The sequence below is a fragment of the Cydia splendana genome, chromosome 6, assembly GCF_910591565.1.
Source record: "Cydia splendana chromosome 6, ilCydSple1.2, whole genome shotgun sequence".
NCBI classification, from domain to species: domain Eukaryota; kingdom Metazoa; phylum Arthropoda; class Insecta; order Lepidoptera; family Tortricidae; genus Cydia; species Cydia splendana.
This window is the reverse complement of record NC_085965.1, coordinates 581,632-609,067: the sequence shown is the minus strand read 5'-3', so window position 1 is coordinate 609,067 and position 27,436 is coordinate 581,632. Positions and strand designations below refer to the sequence as shown.

Sequence of the window (27,436 nt, the reverse complement as noted above, 5' to 3'; positions counted from 1 at the left end):
CTAGTCCAAATATCCTTATTGATATAATGTAAAAAAGTGACAAGTACACTTTGCAAAAACTAGGTTTTACAAAAAAAGTTAAAATTCTTTTTGAGTGATAGTTTTACAAATAGCATTTATATTTTATGTAGGTACGGTCAGCCAAGAAAGTGGTCTACCACTTTTCGACTCTATCAATCAGATGATAGTGTCGAAAAGTGGTAGACCACTTTCTTGGCTGACTGTACATTACGTACAAAAAAATTGAAAAAAGAATTTATTTTTCGTGAAATTGACGTACCTAATACTCTAACTCTTTTAATATTTTTTCCTTCTTTGGCCTCGGAAATGCGTGGTTAAAATCTCTCAGGTTCCTCGTTGGCACCTGGTATGTAGCAATAATATTTTGACGCCTCGTAGGTTTTTTTAATTCAGGACCATTGTAAAGGTTTTTTTTTTAATTATGTGATTATTTCTGTATTTTTGGGTGACAGTTTTACAAATTATAGCATTTATATTTTATGTACAAAAAATCGAAAAACAATTTTATTTTGGCGAAATTGACGTAAACTCTTTTAGTATTTTTTTCCTTATTTTGGCCTCAGAAATGCATGGTTAAAATGTCTCGGGGTTCCTGGTATGTAACAATAATATGTTGGCGCCTCGTAGGTTTTTTTATTCAGAAAAGTTTTTTTTTAATATGTGATTATTTCTGTAATTGAGAAGCTATGTCACTGTTTCTAATTGGTTGACTCTGGACTATTTGAAATTCATTGTGAAATGGGATTTTACAGAATCTCTTTCAAATCGCGCACTTGGCAAAAAAGTTTTTAATTTTTTTTTAACGTAAATTATTTGTATATCTTTCACGGGACAATGATGACTCGGACCTTTGCGAGGCGTGCGCGGAGCCCAAGCCAACATGTATATGCCCTTATGACACTTATGAAATGTGGGTTACACCGAGCGGATGCTGTCCTTGCCCGTGTCATAGAACCAAGGACCGGAAAACCCCTCTAATCCTATCAATTCGGTAACCCAATCGATTCGGTTACCGTATCATTCGGTAACCCTATCATACTGTTACCTGATTGTAATGGTAACCTTATTGAAACGGTAACCCTAACCTTTAACCGAGTTAATCTCAAAACCCCATCGCGATAGGGTTTTTGTTAAGGGTTTTTAACAGGTTTTCATTCAGTTATGGTAACCTTTATTATCGGTTGCTTACTGGTTTGCTACATTAAAGTAGTTTTAGTGATGTGCCGTCAGAACTAAAAAAAATACTAAAAAAATAATGTGAATATACATTCTAAAAAAATTGTTTATTTTATTTACTTTATTTATATTTTGTTGATTTTATTGATTTTACTTATTAAATTTATTTAATTTAATTTATTTATTTAATTGATTTAATTCATTTAATTTATTGAATTTGTTGAATTTATTATTTTTTTTGAATTTATTTAATTTATTTAATTTAATTAATTTATTTTATTTATTTTATTTATTTTATTTATTTTATTTATTTTATTTATTTTATTTATTTTATTTATTTTATTTATTTTATTTATTTTATTTATTTTATTTATTTTATTTATTTTATTTATTTTATTTATTTTATTTATTTTATTTATTTTATTTATTTTATTTATTTTATTTATTTTATTTATTTTATTTATTTTATTTATTTTATTTATTTTATTTATTTTATTTATTTTATTTATTTTATTTATTTTATTTATTTTATTTATTTTATTTATTTTATTTATTTTATTTATTTTATTTATTTTATTTATTTTATTTATTTTATTTATTTTATTTATTTTATTTATTTTATTTATTTTATTTATTTTATTTATTTTATTTATTTTATTTATTTTATTTATTTTATTTATTTTATTTATTTTATTTATTTTATTTATTTTATTTATTTTATTTATTTTATTTATTTTATTTATTTTATTTATTTTATTTATTTTATTTATTTTATTTATTTTATTTATTTTATTCATTTTATTCATTTTATTCATTTTATTCATTTTATTCATTTTATTCATTTTATTCATTTTATTCATTTTATTCATTTTATTCATTTTATTCATTTTATTCATTTTATTCATTTTATTCATTTTATTCATTTTATTCATTTTATTCATTTTATTCATTTTATTCATTTTATTCATTTTATTCATTTTATTCATTTTATTCATTTTATTCATTTTATTCATTTTATTCATTTTATTCATTTTATTCATTTTATTCATTTTATTCATTTTATTCATTTTATTCATTTTATTCATTTTATTCATTTTATTCATTTTATTCATTTTATTCATTTTATTCATTTTATTCATTTTATTCATTTTATTCATTTTATTCATTTTATTCATTTTATTCATTTTATTCATTTTATTCATTTTATTCATTTTATTCATTTTATTCATTTTATTCATTTTATTCATTTTATTCATTTTATTCATTTTATTCATTTTATTCATTTTATTCATTTTATTCATTTTATTCATTTTATTCATTTTATTCATTTTATTCATTTTATTCATTTTATTCATTTTATTCATTTTATTCATTTTATTCATTTTATTCATTTTATTCATTTTATTCATTTTATTCATTTTATTCATTTTATTCATTTTATTCATTTTATTCATTTTATTCATTTTATTCATTTTATTCATTTTATTCATTTTATTCATTTTATTCATTTTATTCATTTTATTCATTTTATTCATTTTATTCATTTTATTCATTTTATTCATTTTATTCATTTTATTCATTTTATTCATTTTATTCATTTTATTCATTTTATTCATTTTATTCATTTTATTCATTTTATTCATTTTATTTATTTTATTTATTTTATTTATTTTATTTATTTTATTTATTTTATTTATTTTAGTTATAATATAATAATATTTATAATAAGAACACACCACACAAGTAGGTATAAAGATAAACAAAGGAAAGGCAAAAAAACTTGTTTGTGCTGGAGGCTTCATAGACCGCCCATGCCAACCTCGGTTATTCAATAATAAGTTGAATTTAAGTGTGCGTAAAGATTACAATCGTTTGAACTGGTCAAAAACCTCATAATGAGGTAACTGAATAGACTGGGTTTTTATTTCGGTTACCGGTAACAGAGGTTAACTCGATCTGATACGGTTACCGAATCAAAGTGTTACCTTATTAAGCGGTTACCGTTATGGTAGGGGTTTTTATAAACACCTCTAAAATAACCCTATGAAAAACCCCGGTTAAGGTAACCGGTTCCTGTCCCTGCATAGAACGCGCGCAGAGGCAACACCCGCCAGGGTGTGGATTATTGAGAGTTCATGGAATCTAAAATGAAAGCGATGGAGTAAATTGTGAGCTATGGAATATTAAACGTAATTTTATAATTGTAAAATATTAAACATATTTTACAACTTTGATTGAATTTTGGGGTGACACCCACAATTTCCGCCCCGGGTGCCACCCATGCTAGCTACGCCACTGCTTCCGACTCCGGCTAAGCCTGCTCGCGGATTTTTAATTTTCAGTGCCGGATTTACCAGGCGGCCCTAATCTTTCAGGCAGTCGAATTGACTTTTAGACCAATCTGTCCACGATATTTAAACGTCAATCCAAAATTGCGCTTAATACAAATAATATATAACCTACTTTTATGTTATACGTTAAAACAAGCGATTTATTGCTTCCTGATAGACCTAACATTTAAACAAATATTAAATTGAAAACGATTATTCTTGTGATAGCTCCAGAGAATTTTTGGATTACGTCAGAGACGTGAAAAGTATCAGTCTAAGAGTTGATTCGTCCAGGAATCGATTGAATTTAATGGCTGACACCACCAGAGACCCCAGAAATGCTTAGGACATAAAAATGCCTATGTCCAGCTACGTCTTGTCAGGCATGCGAAACTCCTGACTTCGGCCAAACTCGGCTCCGCCCGGGTCAGCATTGCTCCGAGCAATTATTAGGGTTGACACAACTTGGCGTCCCTTTGCGTGCACGACCACAGATAAGATAATGGCTTGAATTTTGACAACCCTAAATAGCCGAAAAGGATAGTGCCATATATTAGAAAGGGACGGCATGATGATTCGACCCTGAACCGCTGTCAAACTTCGGTTTTGTAGGAAGTTTCCTTTCTGTACGGTAGTACTATTATTTATATTCTGTGGTCTTGTTTTGTAACATCAAACTTCGATCTTAAGTACTCTTTTTTATAAATGTTTTTATTACGCTGCGCACAATACTATTACGAAAAAGCTAGTATAATATTATATTGACAGTCCCTTCCTTACACTTAATATATTTATAAGATTTTTCATAAACTAGTGATTTATTCGGTGTTTTTGGCATTAGCGTCTGGTAACCCTAGAGGCCTCATATGCGGCCCCTGCACCGGCGCAGCGATGCGACGGTCGCAGCTAGAATAAATCACGCCTGATTTATTTTTATTCGGTTGGCAAGACTGAACGCGTATATTCTCCGCATTGCCGTTTCCATTCTTTGTTTAAATTATTTTCGTCGCAATAGGTTTTTATTGTTGATTTGTTATTTTATTGTTATGAAATAATGAGGAACTCGTTTATAAATTAGTCTGTGCAGGAAGAGAAGAGTCGTAGAATGTATGGATTCCCTTACATTTCACGACTCTTCTCTTTCCTCATAGACTATAGATTACGGTATAGACATGAATCATAATTAATTAATTGATTTGATTTAGGTACCTCTGCTTTTGTAACATAAACCTAGTTTTGATTGGCTAATTTAGTAACACCTGTGGCCTATTTTATAAAGCTACAAGTTACAATTTACAAGCGGAAGTCTCGTTCTAACACATAGGGTAAGAAAGAGACTTCCGCTTGTAAATTGTAACTTGTAGCTTTATAAAATAGGCCACTGATAATAAATATTAGCAACTTATTATTTTTGTGACTCGGAACATCACGTTTTTTAATTCTTGAGCTTAGGTAAGTTAGGAAGTGTCATTATAAACGTCGTACATATTTTCATATAAATTTGACATTAATTATGACATTGTCACACTGTTTCATTCCAAATGCCCTGCAGAGTTAGCTTCAGTTAGCTTGGTCCGACTCTAAAGGTCTCTCACAAAATAATTTTGATAGAGAACTAGGAATCAAATCGAGGTCAATTTTGAATAGACAAAATCCTGATACATGATTTTTTAAACGAATAAGTTTTTTGCAAAAATTTCATTTTTGGTACTTACAAGCTTTTATTGCTGCTGACTTTACTTTTCTTACGACAGACAACTAATACTCATCGAGACAATAGGCCTGTTGCAAGTAGCAAAGAATCACGGAAATAATGGTTTCAAAGAAACATATATGTTAATATGATTCAAAAAAATGGCCCAATCTCAGTATAAACTGAAGGATTATTAATATATTCAATAAAATAAAACTGCAAAATTCTCCAATCGGCCATTATTACTGAAACGCCAATCAGAAGCGTTCCAAACAGTGACGTCATCAATCTATAACATATTTCTTAGAGCAACATAGACAACCTCATTGACCGAAATCCATACGTTCTCACCAAAGAGTTCGAAGGTGCAAAAAAAATGTTATTTCGCCACTAAACATTTATTACGTCCAAAAAATATTATTACACGATATAAAGGAGATATCTATTTGTTATTATCTAAATAAAATGCTAAATAATACGATATTTCACAAACAAACTTTTTTAATTATTTGGCTGAATGGAACTATCATTGCCATGTTGGCTGTCGTAACTAGAAAAAATGAAAAATTAAAAAGTAAAACCGGCGCTCGGTGATTTTCACTCAAAATTTATTTGTATCTAAATAATTCATCTTAAATTGCAACCGTGTGAGAGTTTTTGTCTAAAATGAGTTATTGTGATAAATTTTTGTAATGTATTTATCATCCCTAATCGTAATATATGGTGCTGAAATAACAATATCATTCGGATTTAAGGGAAATTCGTAACTGTAAGTATGTAAACAATGTCTACCACCCTACCACCAACTAAATAGTGACGTCACAAATGTCGTGCGAGGCGTTTTCGCGCGAGTTTTAAACTAGCTATAATAAAATGCAATTATTTATGTTAAATCTTATGAGTATAGCTGAAATATTGTGTTTTTCGGAACCAATACAAGTGTACCGACAATAATAAAAGGGATTTCAAAATTTGTCATCAGGCCTATTCCCCTAACACAATTAGGTTGCGTTGTTTCATCACAGAGTTCCTATGGCCATCTCCTGTCTCCATCATCAGATCAGCTCGATGGTACCATAATATTGCATTGTCATCCGATTTATACATGCATGCAAAATTTCAGCTCAATCAGAAACCGGGAAGTGGATCAAATTTAACTTGCAAGATTTGATTACAGACAACGGTCAGGTGAAACTAAATAAAAGCTTGTAATATGAAATGAAATGATTTTTCACATAAAGATTGACGTTATTACATTTTATTCATGATATAAATATGTACCCAGTCATCCAACGCATTTTGCTAACCAAATATACAAGCTAAAGTAATTATTTGAGCAGCACTAGCGCCATAATGGCAACGCTTCCGGCGCGGCGGCCATTAGTGGCCATTTCCTCCTCACTTCCGGTCGCCGGTGGCGCCACGTTGCGGTTTTTTTCTAACAATATGGCCGTTTTCATTTTGCCCGTAATGATGATGTTATCATTTTAGCGTCCTATTCTTTTTTTAAACGAGTTTTAGTCCTTTAGGACGGTAAAAGGTTTAGGAGGGGACTTGAAATTAAAATGTCTACAGTAATTAACGACTATGAGCTATTGTGGAGTTATTTTGCAATTGTTACGAGTGTCAATTAAAGTCATATCTTATCTACTTATTTAATCGTCTTACTGTAAATGGTAGTTACAATAATTACGAAGACATATTGAAGGAATGTATCTAACACTTGTGGTTTGTAAATGTCACATTTTTACACTTTTCAGAGGACCTAGCGCAAAAGACTTCGTCAGTCTATGTTTGCTTCTTTATCGCTCGAATATGCAAGAATGATAGGAGAGGCAGATAGAGAAATTAAAATTTTCGATATTTTCGTTAGGCCTTCATGCGTGTTATGAAGTTCCGTGACGTAAAATGGTTTTCACCCTCAATTGAAGCGATTGGCAATCACGATTACGTGATTGACGGCTATTATTGACAAATAATTTGATCTTTTTGTTATTGATTGACCTTAATTAAAGTACAAACTAACAATACAACACACGAGTATGTTAACAACACACTTACTTGTTACACACTGAATTATTTGTACGTATCGCGTACAACTTATTTAAATGTCAGCAAAATCTTCGTGATACCGCTGGTGTTTTTCAAATGTAGTTTATCCAATTGTAACCACTCGACTGCCAGAATAGAACAGCAACAAAATAGCACCACTGACTACCCAATCCCACGTGTCAAAGTCAAAGTGTCAACGATGCACTAAAGTGATCAATCAGTGTGAAGGGCTGCGACTTCCCGCTTACCGCCCTCGGCAATGTTTGTGCATCCATTAACTTCACCTAAAGGGTGCTTTGTAAGCTCAAGGCAAAACAACCAACGATTGTGACGACCGGTCTGGCCCATTCGGTAGCGTAGTGTAGTGACCCTGCCCATGAAGCCGTTTGTCCTGGGTTCGAATCCCGGTAAGATGTTTAAGTTCATTAATAATAATAATAATAAAACTTGACGCCGTCAACGTCAGACGCGTTTTTTACTAAATTTTCCTTTTATATGTGATCAAATATGTTTTTTACTGGCTTTTATTACATTTTTATTGAATTTTTTTGTGGAAAAGTTACCTACACATTAATGCGACACTTCGCAAAGGGATTCATGACCGCGAAAATGTAACTATGTACAAAGCTAGCCAACAAAGAATGATCGAATGACAGAAGGAAATGATCACACGGAGTAAAACGCGCTCACAAGCGTCTATCACAACTAACGCACGCCCACCACCCTCGCCCGTCTCGTCCGTCTCCTCACAAGCGTCATCGGGCGATGAATTTGCCACTGCGCCCGATACCAGCGAGTCGAGCGACGAGTGCGGGCCGCCGCCGCCGCCGCCACGACCACCAGCGCGACGCGGGCGGCCACCGCTGCCGGCACGCTTGGGGCCTGCGGGACATCATGCTCCGCCCACGGTTCCCGCTGCCGGTGGTGTAGTGCGTCGCATGCGATGGTCTCAAACAATGAATGAGAACGTCATGCGCGCCTACTATGGGGCTACAGAGGGGGGAACCGACTTATGCGCGTACCGTGTCCGAATGCTTCCACTGTTTCAGGCCCTCGAACCAACCATCGACGTGACTGCGCAACGGCTATCGGATCAGGTGCGAGTCATCCAGCGGCTAAAGCGGTTGGATGACTCGACACTTGATCGGCTTCGCCTGGAGGCTCTCTCTACTCGCGCAGCTTCCACCTCGGTGCGAGACCCGCCCGCCACATCGCCGGATCCGGTGCCGGCACCCGACCAGGCACCGGAGGCGCCGCGGGTAGATCTCTGTGCCGACGAGGAGGAGTTCGCGCAGAGTGTGAGTAGTACAGCCAATGAGCAACTGAGGAGGACTTTGGATGAGGCGATTACGCAATATCGCTCCACACCCAATACTAGGCCACGATTACCACGTTTGCCTATGAATAGACACAATCTAGCGCTAATGGGAGCCCTAAACGCTTTACTAGAGCCATATTTGCGGACTAGTAAAGATTTAGATGATACGCACGCGATCATGTATTGCGGAGCCATCGCGGCGTGCCGTGTTGCACGAGTCAAGTTTCCGGACTCTGAACGTGCACCTAGGACCGCCGGGGGTGCCCCCGCATGGCAAATACGGATCGAGCGACGTATCAGCTCTTTTAGGACTCTTATCGCAAAGCTGATCTGCTTCAGGGGGGGCAACAATCGCCCCCGAGTAATGCGCTTTGTAAACCAGGCATTCGCGGGGACGGATATCAGGCCCCGCGACTACATGGCCAACATTACGGAGCGCATCGACTTTCTAAAGCAGAAAGTCTATGCATGGGCAAACCGTATTCGCCGCTACAGAGAGCGTGTGGACCGATTCCAGCAGAACCGTCTTTTCCAGAGTGACCAAAGGAAGATGTACCGAAAGTGGCAGGAAACCAACCCTCGTGCGTCCGACTCGCAGCCACCGGAGGCTACTGTCATGAATGACTTCTGGCGTAGCATCTGGTCAGTGCCTGTCGGACACACCGAGGGGAGTTGGATGAGTGTTGTCGAGCGTGAGTGCGAGTCCATCGAGCCTATGGGGGCAGTCACCATCAGCCCCGATGACGTAAGTTGTGCCATTCGCACGGCCCAGAACTGGAAAAGTCCTGGGCCGGATGGATTGCACAACTTCTGGCTAAAATGGTTCCGATGCTCACACTCCTGCTTGGCAGCACAATTTCAACAAGCCCTCGAGCTTGGTTCTCCCCCACCTTCCTTAACAACTGGTGTCACCTTCCTGCTCTATAAGTCCGGTAGTACCACGGAAGCGAAGAACTTCAGACCCATCACATGCTTGCCTACACTCTACAAGCTCCTTACATCCATTTTGAGAGCAAAAATCAACGCGCACATTGTCGCAAACAATATTTTGGCCTCTGTTCAAAATGGATGTAGGGTTGGGTCCCGTGGTACTAAAGAGCTCCTCCTCATAGACATGACCATCTGCCAACAAATCCGGCGGAACAGGGGGGCCCTCTCAGCAGCCTGGATTGACTACAAGAAGGCCTATGATTCGGTGCCTCACTCATGGCTGGAGAGGGTCTTAGAGCTGTATAAAGTTGATACAGCTTTAAGAGCCTTTCTAAGCGCGTGTATGAGGCAATGGACCACAGTCCTTCGTCAACCAGGAGGCGGGGATGGGAGCCCTGGCCCGCAGGATTTTATAAGGATTGAGCGAGGAATATTTCAGGGTGATAGTCTGAGTCCTCTGTGGTTCTGCCTAGCTTTGAATCCTCTCAGTACCTTGCTGAAGGATTTAGAACTAGGTTGCCGGCTTCGGAGAGGGGGTGAAGTCATTTCTCACCTTCTGTACATGGATGATCTCAAATTATTTGCACCAAATAGCCAAGACTTGGTGGAGCTACTGAAAACTACCGAAGTCTTCAGTAATGCCATCAACATGGAGTTTGGTGTCGATAAATGTGCGGTTATGCATGTACAGCGGGGGAAAGTTGTAAATTCAACAAATTTACAACTTTCTGAGACAATGTCTTTCAGATCCATCTCTGAATCAGAAACCTATAAATACCTTGGCATGTCACAGTCGTTGGGTATTGAGGAAGAAGGTATTAGACGGTCGGTGAAGGAGCGCTTTTTCAGTCGGCTCACAAAAGTACTCAACAGTCTTTTGTCAGGAGGCAACAAAGTGCGCGCCTTCAACGCCTGGGTAATGCCTCTACTCACATACTCCTTTGGCATACTAAGGTGGACTCAGACCGAGCTGGATGCCCTGGATCGGAGGGTCCGGTCACTGCTCACCACACATCGCATGCTACACCCACGCTCGTCAGTTATGAGATTGTACATCCCACGGAAGTGTGGAGGCCGAGGCTTCCTAAACGCCAAGGATCTCCACAACCGCGAGGTGTACAATCTCAGGAATTATTTCCTTAACAACGAGTGTGGGATGCATCGTGATGTGGTGGCAGTAGACAGGAACCTCACGCCGCTCTCCTTGGCGAACGAGAACTGGCGCAAACCTGTAGTACTAAGCACCGAGGACCGCAAGGCGGTATGGAAGGATAAGCAGCTACACGGGCGGTTCTACAAGGCCCTCACGGGACCCGATGTGGACCTGCTCGCGTCGGTGAACTGGTTACGATTCGGGGACCTCTTCGGAGAAACCGAGGGTTTTGCCTGTGCAATTGCGGACGAAGTGATGATGACGAACAACTATCGGAAATATATCCTGAAGGACGGTACGGTCGACATTTGTCGGGCATGCCGCCGTCCCGGAGAGTCACTCAGGCATATTATCTCCGGTTGTTCTCATCTTGCTAACGGCGAGTACTTGCACAGACATAACCTCGTAGCCAGAATTATTCACCAGCAGCTTGCCCTCCTATACGGCCTTGTGGACCGCGAAGTGCCGTACTACAAGTACTCACCTGCGCCAGTTCTCGAAAATGGTCGTGCCACGCTCTATTGGGATCGATCTATCATCACTGACAGGACTATTGTAGCCAATAAGCCTGACATCGTGCTGATAGATCGATCGCAGCGCCGGACCGTGCTCGTCGACGTCACCATCCCCCATGATGAGAATCTCGTGAAGGCCGAGAAGGACAAGTCCAGCAAGTACCTAGACTTAGCCCACGAGATAACCGCTATGTGGGATGTTGACTCGACGATCATTGTTCATAGGAACACCTCTTACACGACTATAGAGTCGTGTCAGCGAACGGTCTCATAGCGAAGAGTCTCGACCAACACCTAGAGAGACTCTCGCTGGGTGGTTGGATCAAGGGTCAGATGCAGAAGGCGGTAATTTTGGACACGGCGCGTATAGTACGTCGATTCCTCACTCTGCGGCCCTGACCACCGGCAGCTTGGACCCTGCCCCGCTGCCGGCGGCACCCTAGGTTAGGTTTTTTATAATGTGTTTATATATTTTTGTTATGTTTTGTAAGTGTTTTTATATTTTACTTTTATACTCACATTGTAAAACCCTAACCTAAGACCCTAATTGAATAAAGAGAATAATAATAAAGCAGGGCAGCTTGTGGCGAGCTGTTGGGAAGTAACGACCCCACGGACCCGAGTGCTCCCGAGAGTCGGTCAGGGTCTCCGTCTCCGGCGTGTCTTCGTCGGTCGGAGTGGATCCCAAGGGGACCCGCAGGACTCTCAGCTCTGGCTTGCCTTAATTGGCCGTCCAGAGAGGAGTCGTTAGAGCTATATGCTCCAGGGGTGGAAGTGAAAGATGCATAAGACGCGAGTTGGCACAGTGGCTGCTAACAGCCACTGGGTAGAAAGCGGCGCACACCTCTCGACACCCCTGAGCCGCTCACACCGATGTTGCTCCTGGTCGTCTTCGCGACGGCAGTTTCAGGGGCCCATCTAGTGCGCGGCAAGTCACCACCTGCCTCGATAACTTGTGTGAACATTGTTATGGCAGGTGTCCGTACGTCTTTGTAATAACCCAGTCTCATAGTCCACCCAAACTTCAATCCATAGACCGGTATACTGTTCTCTTTTTCTACAATAGTCCCAATGCCTGCTGAGACCGGTTCATGGGTGTCTATTGTAGCACCTGTGAACGGGTTCCAGCAGGCGTTCTACATGACATAAAAGCTCTCCAAGGGGCCTCTACGTGTTGGATCTGTGTCCCCACGCAAGCCTATCAAAAAGCCGGGATTATAGGCCCGTGATATCCAAGGAGATACAAATAATAATAATAATAAGTCTCCAAAATAATAAAAATTAACTTCCTGTGCCGGCTGAACTTTCTAATCTCACGCAGGACGCAAGTCTGTAGCTATCACTGCACAGTTGGGGAACAAGAGTGGACGGAAGTTTTGGAGTCGCCTAACAACTGCACCAGTTTTGACACCAGCCACGCGGAGACAATCGTTGATCTCCTTAGGTTTGCACTAAATATGGTTAACGGTGTGGTGTCAGCCATGGTGAGCGATATTGTGTAGGTAGTGGATTGATCGGTTTATATAATTTCAAGTATGTTAATTTTACTTTTTATATTTGGGAGGTATACCTATTTAATTAAAGAAGTTATTATTGTTGTTGTCATCTTGCTAACGGTGAGTACTTGCACAGACATAATCTCGTAGCCAGGATTGTTCACCAACAACTTGCTCTTCTATACGGCCTTGTGGACCGCGAGGTACCGTACTACAAGTACTTACCTGCGCCTGTTCTCGAGAATGGTCGTGCCACGCTCTATTGGGATCGATCTATCATCACTGACAGGACTATTGTCGCCAATAAGCCTGACATCGTGCTGATAGACCGATCGCAGCGCCGGGCCGTGCTCGCCGACGTCACCATCCCCCATGATGAGAATCTCGTGAAGGCCGAGAAGGACAAGTCCAGCAAGTACCTAGACTTAGCTCACGAGATTACCGCCATGTGGGATGTTGACTCGACGATCATTGTTCCGATAGTTGTGTCAGCGAACGGTCTCATAGCGAAGAGTCTCGACCAACACCTAGAGAGACTCTCGCTGGGTGGTTGGATCAAGGGTCAGATGCAGAAGGCGGTAATTTTGGACACGTCGCGTATAGTACGTCGGTTCCTCACTCTGCGGCCCTGACCACCGGCAGCTTGGGCCAAGCCCCGCTGCCGGCGGCACCCTAGGTTAGGTTTTTTATAATGTGTTTATATATTTTTGTTATGTTTTGTAAGTGTTTTTATATTTTACTTTTATACTCACATTGTAAAATCCTAACCTAAGACCCTAATTGAATAAAGAAAAATAATAATAATAAAGCCTTTTATTTCCAATAGATTACATCATATTAAGATTACATTTCATGCATAATCCATAATATATTAATTACATTAAAATAATATCATAACTAAATTTATCATTAACTTAACGTATCATTAATTAGATGGAAGTTTAGTATTAGTACAATATTTATAGTATTCATTATTTCTAGTTGTATGCATCATTAGAAACTAATTTACTTATAAGGTGTGATAGTTTTAACTTTTAGTATTTATTTATTACAATAATTTTCTTATATCTACTGGGCTGTCCATTTTTGGACATAGGCCTCCTCCCTCCTGTTCCACTCGTTCCTGTCGGCGGCTACTCGAGTCCAGGTGATGCCCGCCTCGGCGACGATGTCGTCTCGCCAGCGTCGCCGCGGGCGATGCGCGGGTCGCGTGGCGCCGCGCGGGTACCAGTGCAGAATTTTCTCGCTCCATCGTCTGTCATTAGTGCGAGCCGTGTGCCCAGCCCATCGCCATTTTAATCTACAGGCCATTTCTGCTGCATCTATTATCTTTGTGCGACGGCGGATTTCTGAACTGCGTACTCTATCTGTTAACTTAAGATTTAGCATACTTCTTTCGGCTGATCTTTGAAACACTTTGAGTTTGTGCGCAAGTTCTTTAGTTAATGGCCATGTTTGGCATCCATACAATAGAGTAGGCGTTACTACAGAGTCCATGACTTTTTTCTTTAATTTTGTGTCTAATTTAGACTTAAATATGTGTTTGTACGACCAGTATGCCTGCCAGGCTTTTTTAATTCGTCTCTCGACTTCTTGAATCGGGTCGCGATCCTTGATAGATATATTTTGGCCAAGGTACGTGTATTCTTTAACGTATTCTATAGTTTTGGATGATATTGTCGTAGATTTAGCGTCGCCGTTGGTCATAATACATGTCTTTTCGGGGTTCATTTCTAAACCACATTTTTTACTTTCATGTTGTAAAGTTTCCAGCATGTATACGAGCTCGTCGTGGTCGTCTGTCATCAAAACTATATCATCTGCGAAGCGTAGGTGATGAAGCCGTTCTCCATTTACAGAAATACCACAATTTTGCCAGTCTAGTCTTCGAAATATGTATTCTAGGAGAGCCGTAAATAAGTTGGGTGAGATTGGGTCTCCTTGTCTTACGCCACGTTTAATTTCGAAATACTCTCCTTTCTTTTCTAATTTAATTAGAGACTTTCCCCTGCTATATATTTCTGAAAGAATATTTATATATTTGCTGTCGACGCCCTGTTCTTCGAGTGCGATCCATAGCTTTTCGTGCGAAATGGTGTCGAAAGCTTTCGTGTAGTCCACGAAAGCTATGTAGAGTCGCTTGTTGTATTCACTATACTTCTCTATTACTTGTTGTAGAGTGAAAATGTGGTCGATTGTCGAATAGTTGCGTCTAAAACCTGCTTGCTCTACAGGTTGTTCAAAATGTAATGTTTTTCGTATTCGGTTTAAAATTACAGTCGTAAATAATTTATACGTGGATTGGAGCAGACTTATAGGGCGATAATTATTTATTTTACATGGATCTCCTTTTTTAAATATTAGTGTAATATTCGATGTTTCCCATTCTCTAGGTATTTTTTCTTGTTTAATTATTTCATTGAATAGAGCTGTCAGATGAGGAGTTAGTGGTTCTCCTATTGCCTTTAGGATGTCGTTAGTTACGCCGTCTTCGCCAGGGCTTTTCATATTTTTCAATGTGTTTATAGCGTAATGTATTTCGCTTTCTAATAGCGGCGCTATATTAGTCGGTATTCTTTGTCCGTCTCTCAGAGTAGAGTCTTTGTTTTCAGAGTATAGAGTTTTGTAAAATGTAGTTGCTATTCTGATTATACTGTTACGGTTTGTATGTTGTCGACCTGTATCATCGATAAGCGAGGGTATCCACATTTTGTGGTCATTTATGCGTCTGCTTCCTCGTTTAGCGGATCCTCTTTTTGGAAGCTCCTCCTCTATAATATTCATTCGATGACGGAGTCTATTTTGTTTCAGTTTGTTGCGGATTTTTGAATAACTTAAGTTCATTAACTTGGTATAAGTATTAACATTTACTTATCTAATAGGAAGTCTCATTAAAATTGAATTCGAAGCCAATACAGTGAATAAACCAAATAAAATTGTGAAATACGATAAGCAATAAAATAACTAACAAAATTTATGTGCCATATATTGTCTTTATTACTTTAAGAAATTTTTAATTTAATTAATATGGTTGGGTACATGGACCTAATTGGCCCGGTTGAACCAACCACACTTGACGTACTGATCAACGTTAATGAGCCATCAACTATGAAACTTTTCGTACAAAAATATTTAGCGAACGTTTTAACGGTGACAGATGGTTTGGTGCAACTGACCCATAAAGTCTATTTTTTTATTCGGTAGACTAAAATGACATTTCATGCTATGAAATGACATTTTATGTTCATACTAGGAAATGTCATTTTAGTCTACCGAATAAAAAAATAGACTTTAGTGTACCTAATATTTTTAACATGTCATTATATTGCATAAAGAGCGGACATTGTCATTTATTTATTACATATCCAGCAATTTCAGCATATGCAATTATTAATTATAAAGTTGGTCATGCCATGGTCACAGTTCAATAATTACGAGTACGTACTACCTACGTAAGTACATACCGTTTTATTTTTATTACATATATGTATAATTTTCCAATCTGTCTTTCAATATTACCTAATGCGATTGTTTAGGTACCTATCTATAAAATTTAATTAGGTTTCTAACCTACTAAACTAACCTAAGCTTAGAATAAATTTAAAAGTGGAAAAATTACTGACTTGAACTCACGACCCCTTGATCGATACTCCAGTGCTCCAGTGATCGATCCAGGGGTCGTGAGTTCAAGTCTCACCCAAGACAGTAATTTTTCCACTTTTAAATTTATTCTAAGCTTAATAGCATCGTTCGCAGATGTTTCTGCTTGATAAAAATTAAAACTAAACTAACCTACTATTCAAATTACTAAAAACAAACTAAACTAACCTACTATGCAAGTCACAACCATGGTTTAGTACTGAATCGGTACATAGCTTTCTAAAGCCAACCATAAATTATCATTATATCATGGGGCTTGTGCACAAATCACGCGAGGTTCGATAGGGGGGGGCGGAGATCACGAAAAAATCACGACAGATCACGAGGGGGAGTATAAGGAGACCTCAAGTGTATTTTTCTACAGTGAACGAAACTAAGAAAATACACCTACCACATGAGTAGATACTTTTTCTCCACACATCAAAATAGCGAGTATATTTTACGAAATTTTGGATCGCGTGGCCTGACCGGTCGGATGGAAAAATTTCAAAAAAATACACGTGAGCTTATGTGGGGGAGGGGGGGTAGCCGAAAACCTTACCAAATATCACCACGGAGGAGGGATAGGGGTCAAAAAGTAGCCAAAAACACCTCGCGTGGTTTGTGCACAACCCCATAACAATACGATAAAAATCATAATACTGAAATTGAGTACAAGTTTTAGCGTTTAAAGTTTTTAAGACCATGTGTTGGTGAAACACGAAATAAGGTTATGTCAAAACGTATAAGTAAATTGTATTAAAACCTTAATTAAATTCCAAAATACTCCTCTTTGATGAAGTCAGCCGCCCTTTCCGCAATCATAATAACGGGAGCGTTGGTATTCCCTCGAACCACCTTCGGCATCACACTAGCATCAGCCACCCTCAACCCTCGCACCCCTCTAACCTTCAGTTTTCTATCCAACACACTCCCCATCGCGGCGGTCCCGACAGCATGCCACGCTGACGTCGCCATGGCTTGAGCTTTACACTTTAAATCTTCTGTTCCTATATTGTTACAATAGTCAATATCTAACTCAATAACCCGAGCGTTCATTGATCTAAAATAAGAAGTGTTTGCTATCGACCACGCTGTCTGCAATGCGCTAGGAAATCCATCCAAGTCAGAAATGTCGCTAAAAGTGCCGGAGTATATCAACGGAACTTCCAACGGATCTGCGGACTTTAACCGCACTTTACCACGAGATTTCGGCTTCAAAAGAACAACAGCTAGTCCTAATAGCTCACTGCTTTCCAGCTCTGATTGGAGTTGAGTGCAAACTTTGTGTTGAAACCCGAGCATATTTACGCAGTTTTGATAAAAGTTCTCTCCTACTGATATACAAGACGGGTAGATCGCAAATTCCGGTACTGTGCCGTCTTCGTTTGTTATATACGCGCCCATGCTGTCGGTTCTCGAGTAAGAGCCCGTTCGATCGTACAGATACCTTATCAATTCCATTTGAGACTCTGCTTCGTTGTAGAAACAAGTTCCATTGTCAGCTGCCAAGTACGTCAGCACCATCACGTGATCGTGGAGGTTATCGCCCACAGGCAAGTCTTTTATAACCTCAATTTCCATCTCTTCCAAATGCTCCTTCGGGCCTAAACCAGATAGCATCAATAGCTTGGCTGTATTAAAAGTCCCTGCAGACACTACAACTTCTTTGTCAACCAAAAAGGTGAATTTATCTCCATTTATAAGCGCTTCTACTCCGTAAGCTTTATCATTCTCAATCAAAATCTTGGTCACCAACGCGTTTTTGACCACTTTCAATTTCTCATTCCATGATTGTTTATTTAACATCGCGGTTAAAGAACTGTCTCTCTGACCGTATCTTATGGTGTGCGAGAATCTTCCAGCTCCTATCAAACCTGGATAGGTCATATCCTTTACTATTGGAAAACCCAACTCTTCAAATGCTTCCAGGAACTTTTTAGTCGTATACATGGACTCATTTAAGCCGGTGACTTCTATATCTCCATTCCTTCCATGATACTTCATTAATTCAGGATCGTTAATGATATTTTCGTCAGTTAGATGTTCAGTCTTCTTGAAGTATTTTAGGACGTTGGTCCAGTTCCATTGTTCTCCGACGAGGGAAGCCCATTCCTCGTAGTCTGCAGGGAAGCCTCTGGCGTAGACCATGTCGTTGATGGAGCCGCTGCCGCCCAGCATCTTGCCTCGAGGTTGAAGCTGCTGGCCATTGATAAGCGCCTGGCTTGACACGGCGTCGTCCACGGACGTGAAGTTCCAGTCGTATTCGCTGCCTTTGAGGTGGTGGCGGAATCCTGGAATCTGCGGACGTGATTACACAACGATTTTATTAAATGCAGTAAACAGGGAGGGCAGCGATATAACGGTGACACCTACTTTTATAGAACAGACGACGTTGGTTTGGTTGGTTTGGTTGGTTGGTTGGTGGTGAATTCGACCCTGGCTAACAAGCCTGCAAACAAATATTGCAAAAAGCGTATTTTAAACACACACCTCAAAATATTTCATATATATTACCAAAACATATACCATCAAAACTACGACCCGCATGCCTGAATAACGGCGTGAACACTCTAATCTGGCCTATACTACGGAAAATAGTAGTATATAGGTGTAATACTAACTATGCCCTCCTGCGGTGGATCCTCTCCAGCTTCCAGCAGCAGCACCATGCCAGGTAGCCGCGCCGCCAGCGCCGCGCCCGCCGTCCCTCCGCCGACCACGATGAAGTAATACTAACTATGCTCTCCTGCGGTGGATCCCCTCCAGCCTCCAGTAGCAGCACCACACCAGGTAGCCGCGCCGCCAGCGCCGCGCCCGCCATCCCTCCGCCGACCACGATGAAGTAATACTAACTATGCTCTCCTGCGGTGGGTCCCCTCCAGCCTCCAGCAGCAGCACCACGCCAGGTAGCCGCGCCGCCAGCGCCGCGCCCGCCGTCCCTCCGCCGACCACGATGAAGTAATACTAACTATGCTCTCCTGCGGTGGATCCCCTCCAGCCTCCAGTAGCAGCACCACACCAGGTAGCCGCGCCGCCAGCGCCGCGCCCGCCATCCCTCCGCCGACCACGATGAAGTAATACTAACTATGCTCTCCTGCGGTGGGTCCCCTCCAGCCTCCAGCAGCAGCACCACGCCAGGTAGCCGCGCCGCCAGCGCCGCGCCCGCCGTCCCTCTGCCGACCACGATGAAGTAATACTAACTATGCTCTCCTGCGGTGGATCCCCTCCAGCCTCCAGTAGCAGCACCACACCAGGTAGCCGCGCCGCCAGCGCCGCGCCCGCCATCCCTCCGCCGACCACGATGAAGTAATACTAACTATGCTCTCCTGCGGTGGGTCCCCTCCAGCCTCCAGCAGCAGCACCACGCCAGGTAGCCGCGCCGCCAGCGCCGCGCCCGCCGTCCCTCCGCCGACCACGATGAAGTAATACTAACTATGCTCTCCTGCGGTGGGTCCCCTCCAGCCTCCAGCAGCAGCACCACGCCAGGTAGCCGCGCCGCCAGCGCCGCGCCCGCCGTCCCTCCGCCGACCACGATGAAGTAATACTAACTATGCTCTCCTGCGGTGGATCCCCTCCAGCCTCCAGTAGCAGCACCACACCAGGTAGCCGCGCCGCCAGCGCCGCGCCCGCCGTCCCTCCGCCGACCACGATGAAGTAATACTAACTATGCTCTCCTGCGGTGGGTCCCCTCCAGCCTCCAGCAGCAGCACCACGCCAGGTAGCCGCGCGGCCAGCGCCGCGCCCGCCGTCCCTCCGCCGACCACGATGAAGTCCCATGTGGAACCGTCTGGAATATACCAGTAAACTTGTCATTAACTTTTGACTTTGAGGAGATTTTTTTTTACTGGAAGTATTTTATGTAAACGACATCCAACGTATTTAAAATAAATAAAATTGTAGGCAGAAAAAGGTGGAACAAAGAGTTGTTTGAGCTGTAAGCGTGGTCTAGTCCACATTCCACCTAAGAGAACTGTTATTTGAACATATTTTCATAGCAATTTGACGTTTATGGTGACATTTCCACACTCTCTCTAACCAAGCCTGTGTAACTGCAGAGCTAACTTTGGCCCGACTTAGGTTATGTCCAATTAAGATAATGAGTTAATGACCTTCATTCAATAGTCAAAAGTGCATTCATCGTGAACGTAACCTGTATGGCGATAACGTCCTGAACCACTACCACCAGTTTTGACATTGACAGATACGCTCGCGTCTAAGTAACTTACTTTCTATGCATCTCGCTCGTACTCGCATATTAGTGCAAGCGAGATGTATAGAAAGTAATTTACGTAGACGCGAGCGTATCTGTCAATGTCAAAACTGGTGGTAGCCGTACTGTTCGACTCGGTAAATGCGTTTAGTATTAGACAGACGATGTAGAAATATCGCAATATATATTTTCCTTGAACCCAGGCAACCAAGCTTAAGCTGTAGGATAGTAATTTTAAGTAGGGTGTCCTTCTGAATCCCTAACAACGTTTGTCCTAAAGTCACTTGCCCTAACTGGTTTGTCCTAATGGGCACATGCCCTAACGATCAATTGTCATAACGATTATTTTCCATAATGTAATGGTTAGCCTAAGACTCATTTGTCCTAAGCATTTGTACCATAACTATCAAGATCCCTAATGTTTTTTACCATATTCTTCGAAATCCCTAACAATGTTTGGCATAAAATAATATGCTCTAACTGTTTTGACCTAATGGCTATTATAACACTTTAAACTCTCGCGTTTTGTACACATATTTAATTACACAAACGGGTCTACCGCGATATAATTTCATTGTTTTTACCTTTAATTCCGACGTTTCAGCTGAGTTGCACCAGCTGTGGTCACGGAAAGACTGACGTCCCAACAAATGTCAACGGAGATATTAATAAAACACCACTAAACTACCCGAAATTAGTTTATAAAAATGTTCGGGGTAGACAAAGAAATTGCAGCTACCCGTTAAAGTTTAATGTTTATTGTCCACGGCACGACACGCAACACTCACAGTATCCGTACACTGGTCCGAAGATATATCCGCTGGTTTCAACATTTGAATCACTGGTCCCCAAGTAGACGATAATTTGTACCCGTCCTCACGATTGAAATTTTTAGGGTGTTTTTTAATTTCAATCGCCTCTCTCACGATCCGCGGATAATAGTGTCGCTCGTTGGAGAGGACTTTGGGTTTATGTTTGGGTAATGGCTATTGCCCTAATTATCAATTGTCATAACAGTTACTTTTCCTATTGATCAATTATCATAACAATTACTTTCCATAATGAATGGTAACGAACTGTTGCCACAAAAGTGGGTTAGGTTAGGTTAGAACTGTGACCCTCGCAAAAACGAACTGCTGCCACAAAAGTGAGTTAGGTTAGGTTAGAACTGCAACCATTGTAAAAACGAACTGCTGTTAAAACTAGGTTAGGTTAGAAATACGATCCTTGCAAAAACGAACTGCTGCCACAAAAGTGGGTTAGGTTAGGTTAGAACTGCGATCCTTGCAAAAACGAACTGTTGCCACAAAAGTGAGTTAGGTTAGGTTAGAACTGTGATCCTCGCAAAAACGAACTGCTGCCACGAAAGTGGGTTAGGTTAGGTTAGAACTGTGATCCTCACAAAAACGAACTACTGCCACAAAAGTGGGTTAGTTTAGGTTAGAACTGCGACCATTGTAAAAACGAAACGAAATAGGGAAATCAAAATTAGGGCATACGAGTTTTAGGTCAAGCAACGATAGGCTAAGTAAAATTAGGTAAAATGATGGTAAGGATATATAATTTTTAGGCCTAACAATAATTAGGCAAAAAAATAATTATGCTACATAACATTAGGATAAATACTCAATATGTAAGTAAGTAAGTAAGTAAGTAAGTAATCATTTATTGTCAGATTGTGCAATGTCAGTATACAGATGTTACAATATTATTTGATTAGAGAGTGTCACAATCAACCGGTTTACGGTATACAATGTCCTTATTCCTAAAATACATATAGTACAGATCAAATAACCTTAAGATTAAACTAAAAAATGTCTAAGGTACAAAATCCATATAATATAAAAAAAAACTATTCAACCCTACAATCATAATATTATAAAGCAACATTATTGTTGTATGGAAAGTGCCATTAGGGAAAAACATATTAGGACAAAAAAAATCGGCCATTCGATAATAGGGAAACCAAAATTAGGGTATACGAGTGTTAGGACAACTGATCATTATGAATAACAATATTAGGGAATACAAAAATAGGAGAAAAGACTTTAGGGATTCAGATATAGATCCTTTTAAGTATTACAATATTATAGGTATTCACTGTGGACAGTAGCGTCCGGCAACCACGCCTCTCGCACCAGACATTACCTATGCAATGCGGGCCGCTACCACCGCCGAGACCACGCCGCCGCCGCCTCCCGCGCACGCCGACATTGCTAAACAGAGTGTTGTACTCACTGTGGACAGTAGCGTCCGGTAACCACTCCTCCCGCACCAGACACTGCGAGGCAGCGAAGAAATGCAACGCCGCTGCCACCGCTGAATCTACGCCGCCGCCGCCGCCGCCGCCGCACGCCGACATCGCTGCATTAAGGATGACTCACGTTAGACCGGGCCGTGTCCGGGCCGGAGCTTCCGGCGCTTACTTTCCTATGACATGACAGGGGATCACGTGATGCTTTCCATAGAAAATGATGCGCCGGAAGCTCCGTCCCGGACACGGCCCGGTCTAACGTGAGTCATCCCGTACAATTATTGTATTGTTACTTATAAAGACTCGCTACGGAAATATTTAATAGCAACCACCTTGATAGGACGCTACTTCTGAGAATGTATATATATATTCTTAATGCCCTAAATAAGCCTTCATGCCTTACGAGGGTCGCACTGAAAGATTCGGGAATGGGACACTTAGAAATAACATAATAGAAACAGGCATATAATTTATAAAAATGTAACTCTTTATAAAACTTTTAAGGTATATTCCATTTGGTTGTCATTTGTATTTAAGAATTACTGGCAATTTGAAAATTGTATGTCGAACATTATTTGAATTTTTGGCCAAGTGATTTTTCGGATCATATTTTTAAACGGTTTTCAATATGCCCTCAGCGAACAAATAAAAGTTACAATGGGCTTCTGTTATTTTTTTATGAACTAGAGTTCATCGTACGCTCGTTTGCAGTTAAAATTAAATATGAAAGTCACTTTCATTTTATCCCATGGGTGATCTTAAAGAAGCATGTCATTCCAAAGCGACGTCAAAAATTAAAATCGCATTTGTGCTGTTAATTAAAAAGACTGCCAAAAAAGTTGCATATCGGCAGATTTCGACATTCCTAAATATTCATATGACAACAGTAAAAAAATCTTTTATATATATATATATATATGTAAAAAAACTTCAATTCCGTTGGCTACTCCACGAATTTCATACAAAACCACTAAGGCCCCAAAATCGCCATACAAAAAGGACTTTGGGATTATGAGCCGTGTGCATTACAGAATGATTACTTTCAAAAGAAAATTTATATGCGTGGTCAGTTTGAGTTTAAGTATGTATTAAAATAAAGATTGACCGTCTAGATGCGACAGTTTTCTCTATTCCCGACATTTTCAGTGCAACCCTCGTATTAAGTCCTATCGTACTCTTGTTATGTGCAATAAAGTTAAAATAGGTGTAAGTACCTATATTACTTAGGTACAGTCGACGTCAAAAATATATTTACACTTTTGCACCTTACTCCTTTGTAATAAGGCAAAAAGTGTAAACATATCTTTGGCGTCGACTGTACAACAAAAACTAAAAATAAGTAAATACTAAATGTGTAAATGCTGAAGAGTGAAGTTACTTACACTTGTGGTTTTGACGGTTTTCTTGTGTATTTTCGATCGTATTTCGTTTCCACTAAAACTAAGCCGGATACAGATCCACACGATATGTTATTTAATGTATTATGTTATTTAGAAATGAAGAATTATGTCAACACACCATTAACTAACTACAAGCACTAAGTGAGTTGGAGATCTCTTCGACTCGTTTTGAAAGCAATGTATACATTATCGTCATCAACACGTCAGTGATAACATACAATATTCATAACATAACACTTGATAACACGTTAAGGGCTTGTGCACAAATCACGCGAGGTTCGATAGGGGGGTAGGGTGTCACGAAAAAATTACGACAGATCACGTTGGGGTAGGGGGGTATAAGGAGACCTCACGTGTAACTATGTGTGTATTTTTCTACAGTGAACGAAACAAAAAAAAACTACCACATGAGTAGATACTTTTTCTCGGTTGCGTTAAACATAACATAAATCTTTACTCAGCAGTTCCGCACTTCAAAATAGCTGGTTTATCGAACGAGCGAGTGAAGCGAACGAAGTTCTTACATTCGACTTGGGACACGCGGCTGGCTAGGGGCACGTCCCGGCATTTCGATGTTTTTAAGCTGAACTATCAGGGGATAGTTTGATACTCAAGAACTTAAGTAAATTTGTTCTAATTTAAATGAAATTGGGTAAACGTGTAGTTAAGGGCATTATATTTTAGTCATTAAATTATGAGCAGGCTCGATCAAGGGGTTATTGAGCTAGAAGAGCTTAGAAGGCTAAAAAGCTATTTGTGAGGGGTCTTGCTATTCTGGTCATCTTTTTGCAAGAAAGTATGGTCGAGTTTGGTATCAAATGAAAGTGCTCGGCTTGCACTTTTATAATATCGTTTTTAAATTTACCATTTTGAAATAATTAGCAAGATAAAAATAAACATAATATAGGTATTTGACATTTGACAGGAAATATTTCGGCTTACCACAGATACAGTATCAGTTAAGGGCTCCACAGACCTTGTAATATATCCACGCGATTTTTGATCTATTGCCGCCTATAGTAGGACATAAAATAGTAGAAATTAAATAAAATGGAGCTCGAAATACTATAGTCAGTCAAACAAGTTTGTCAGTAGAAAAAGGCGCGATATTCAAATTTTCTATGGGACGATAACCCTTCGCGCCTACATTTTCAGCCGCTTTTTTCTACTGACGGAAATGGCTTGACAGACTATAAATTGTTGCCATGTGTAAGCATTTGACGTCAAAAATGTGACAGCTCCGTAGAAAGTGGCGCCCTCATTTATTTATTAACCGACTTCCAAATCTCAAAAGCAGGAGATTCGATTGTGCTTTTTTTATGTTTGTTACCCCATATCTCCGTTATTACTGGACCGATTTTGAAAATAATTTTTTTGATTGTATGTATATGCATACAGATTGGTCCCATTTTTGTCAAAAGCCAATTCTGATGATGGGATCCATGAGGAATAGAGGGAACTCCTCAAATCTTAAAGGCATACATATAGTGATGTATGTGTTTTACCAACAAATCAAGCATATACATTCAAAAAAATGATTTTGGTGAAGTGGAACTGCTGATGATGATCAGAACGGAACTCTTCAACGAAGCATAGTTCACGTTTTGCGATTTGTCCTCTTCGTTATGTTTGTTAAGCAAGTTAAGTTTTTAAGCCACATTTTTGTCAAGCTCGAGTTCTGATGATGGGATCCACGAGGAATCGAGGGAACTCCTCTAATCTTAAAGGCTGTATAGAGATTTTTGTATTTTCATCAGAAAATCAAGTATTTTCATTAAAAACTGTCGCATTTGATGAAGTGGAACTGCTGATGATGATCAGAACGGAACTCTTCAACGACGTATAGTTCACATTTGGCGATTTGTCCTCTTCGTTATGTTTGTTAAGCAAGTTAAGTTTTTAAGCCACATCTTGTCAAGCTCGAGGTCTGATGATGGTATCCATGAGGAATCGAGGGAACTCCTCAAATCTTAAAGGCATTCAAGAATTTACATTAAAAACTGTCGCATTTGATGAAGTGGAACTGCTGATGATGATCAGAACAGAACTCTTCGATGACTACACGTTTGGCGATTTCGAATTTCGATTTTGACGGAGCTGGCCCTGGAGCCAGACCTGACCCGGATCCGGGCTCTTATCTGGACCTGAACCCGGACCTGGACCCGGACTTGGACCTGGACTAGGACCTGGACCAAGACCTCGACCTGGACCTGGTCCTGGATCCGGAACTGGACCCGGACCCGGACTCGGACCCGGACTCGGACCCGGACTCGGACCTTGACCCGGAAAACCACTGATACCTAAACTAAATCAACCACTATGATTACCTACCATAAAATGTAGGTATAAAGTATGATGATGCCAAACTTACGAACTGCAATCCTCACAGAACCGAACTGCTATCAGAGAAATGGGTTCGTTAGGCTAAAACTGCGACCCTTACAGAAACGAAATGCTACTAGAAAAGTGGGTGGTTTTACCTCCTTTTCTACATAGTGCACCATCTATGTACAATAATCTTTCACCGGTCCCGGTTCTTTTTTCTTAAAAATTATTTTCTGCTATTTTATGTCGCACTATAAGTACGAGTAAGTAGGTGCAACAAAGTCAATCGCTCTATATAATTATTGGCAAACCGCGAGTTCTCAGTTCGGGGCGAACTACTAGTTTTATGAAATTTTGGAGCGCGTGGCCTTGACCGGTCGGATGGAAACATTAAAAAAAATACACGTGAGGTTATGTGGTGGAGGGGGGTAGCCAAAAACCTCACCAAATATCACCAAGGGGGAGGTGGGTTGAAAAGTAGCCGAAAACACCTCGCGTGACTTGTGCACTAACTTGTGACTTGTGGACCGGACTATTACGGTACCAGCTTAGTGTGGCCCTCGATTTAAAAAATGAATAAAAAAATCTGTTAAGGCATTCAGAAGTTAAGGTGGAATAAAGAAACTCACATACATACAAACATGAACGCTGAAAACAATACCTACACTCTTTTTGTTTGGGCAGTCGTGTAATTAATTAGTTTCAGATTATTTTTATCCATAAGTGAATCAATAAACGCGCAACACTTAACGCAGATGTCGCTGCAATCGTAAAACATGTCATTAGATATTGCTAAATACAAAGAAACATAAACCACAGACTAATACGAGTACATACTTATTTGCACCTTATTTGGGTCCGTTACAGTAGGAATAAATCATAATTAGTGGAGGTTTAACCTTATTAAAACACTGCACACAT

At 40.1% G+C, this 27,436-nt stretch overlaps 2 protein-coding genes across 3 annotated transcripts in view; both read right to left on the bottom strand.

Moving 5' to 3' along the window:
• Positions 1-27,436, bottom strand: part of LOC134791246 (phosphomannomutase) — a 317,911-nt gene that overhangs the window by 200,208 nt on the left and 90,267 nt on the right. The gene's annotated exons all lie outside the window — the stretch shown is intronic.
• LOC134791210 (ecdysone oxidase-like) lies at positions 16,382-24,306 on the bottom strand. 2 transcript variants are annotated; one of them, XM_063762184.1, is made up of 4 exons: positions 24,173-24,306; positions 22,775-22,900; positions 19,992-20,113; positions 16,382-18,624 (listed from the first exon to the last, which is right to left on the bottom strand). In XM_063762184.1, the coding sequence occupies exons 2-4, from the start codon at positions 22,896-22,898 to the stop codon at positions 17,095-17,097; spliced, it is 1,776 nt and encodes a 591-aa protein (XP_063618254.1). In that variant the 5' UTR covers positions 22,899-22,900; positions 24,173-24,306; the 3' UTR covers positions 16,382-17,094. The 2 variants fall into 2 exon arrangements, with proteins under 2 accessions (XP_063618254.1, XP_063618253.1); XM_063762183.1 differs by lacking the exons at positions 19,992-20,113; positions 22,775-22,900; positions 24,173-24,306 and adding an exon at positions 19,064-19,164.

Coding starts and splice junctions, on each gene's coding strand:
- LOC134791210 (XM_063762184.1), bottom strand. CDS start 22,898: ATGTCGGCGTGCGGCGGCGGCGGCGGCGGCGGCGTAGATTCAGCGGTG. Junction 20,114..22,774: donor ACCGGACGCTACTGTCCACA/GTGAGTACAACA, acceptor GGTATATTCCAG/ACGGTTCCACATGGGACTTC. Junction 18,625..19,991: donor ACCCACCGCAGGAGAGCATA/GTTAGTATTACT, acceptor TCACGTCCGCAG/ATTCCAGGATTCCGCCACCA.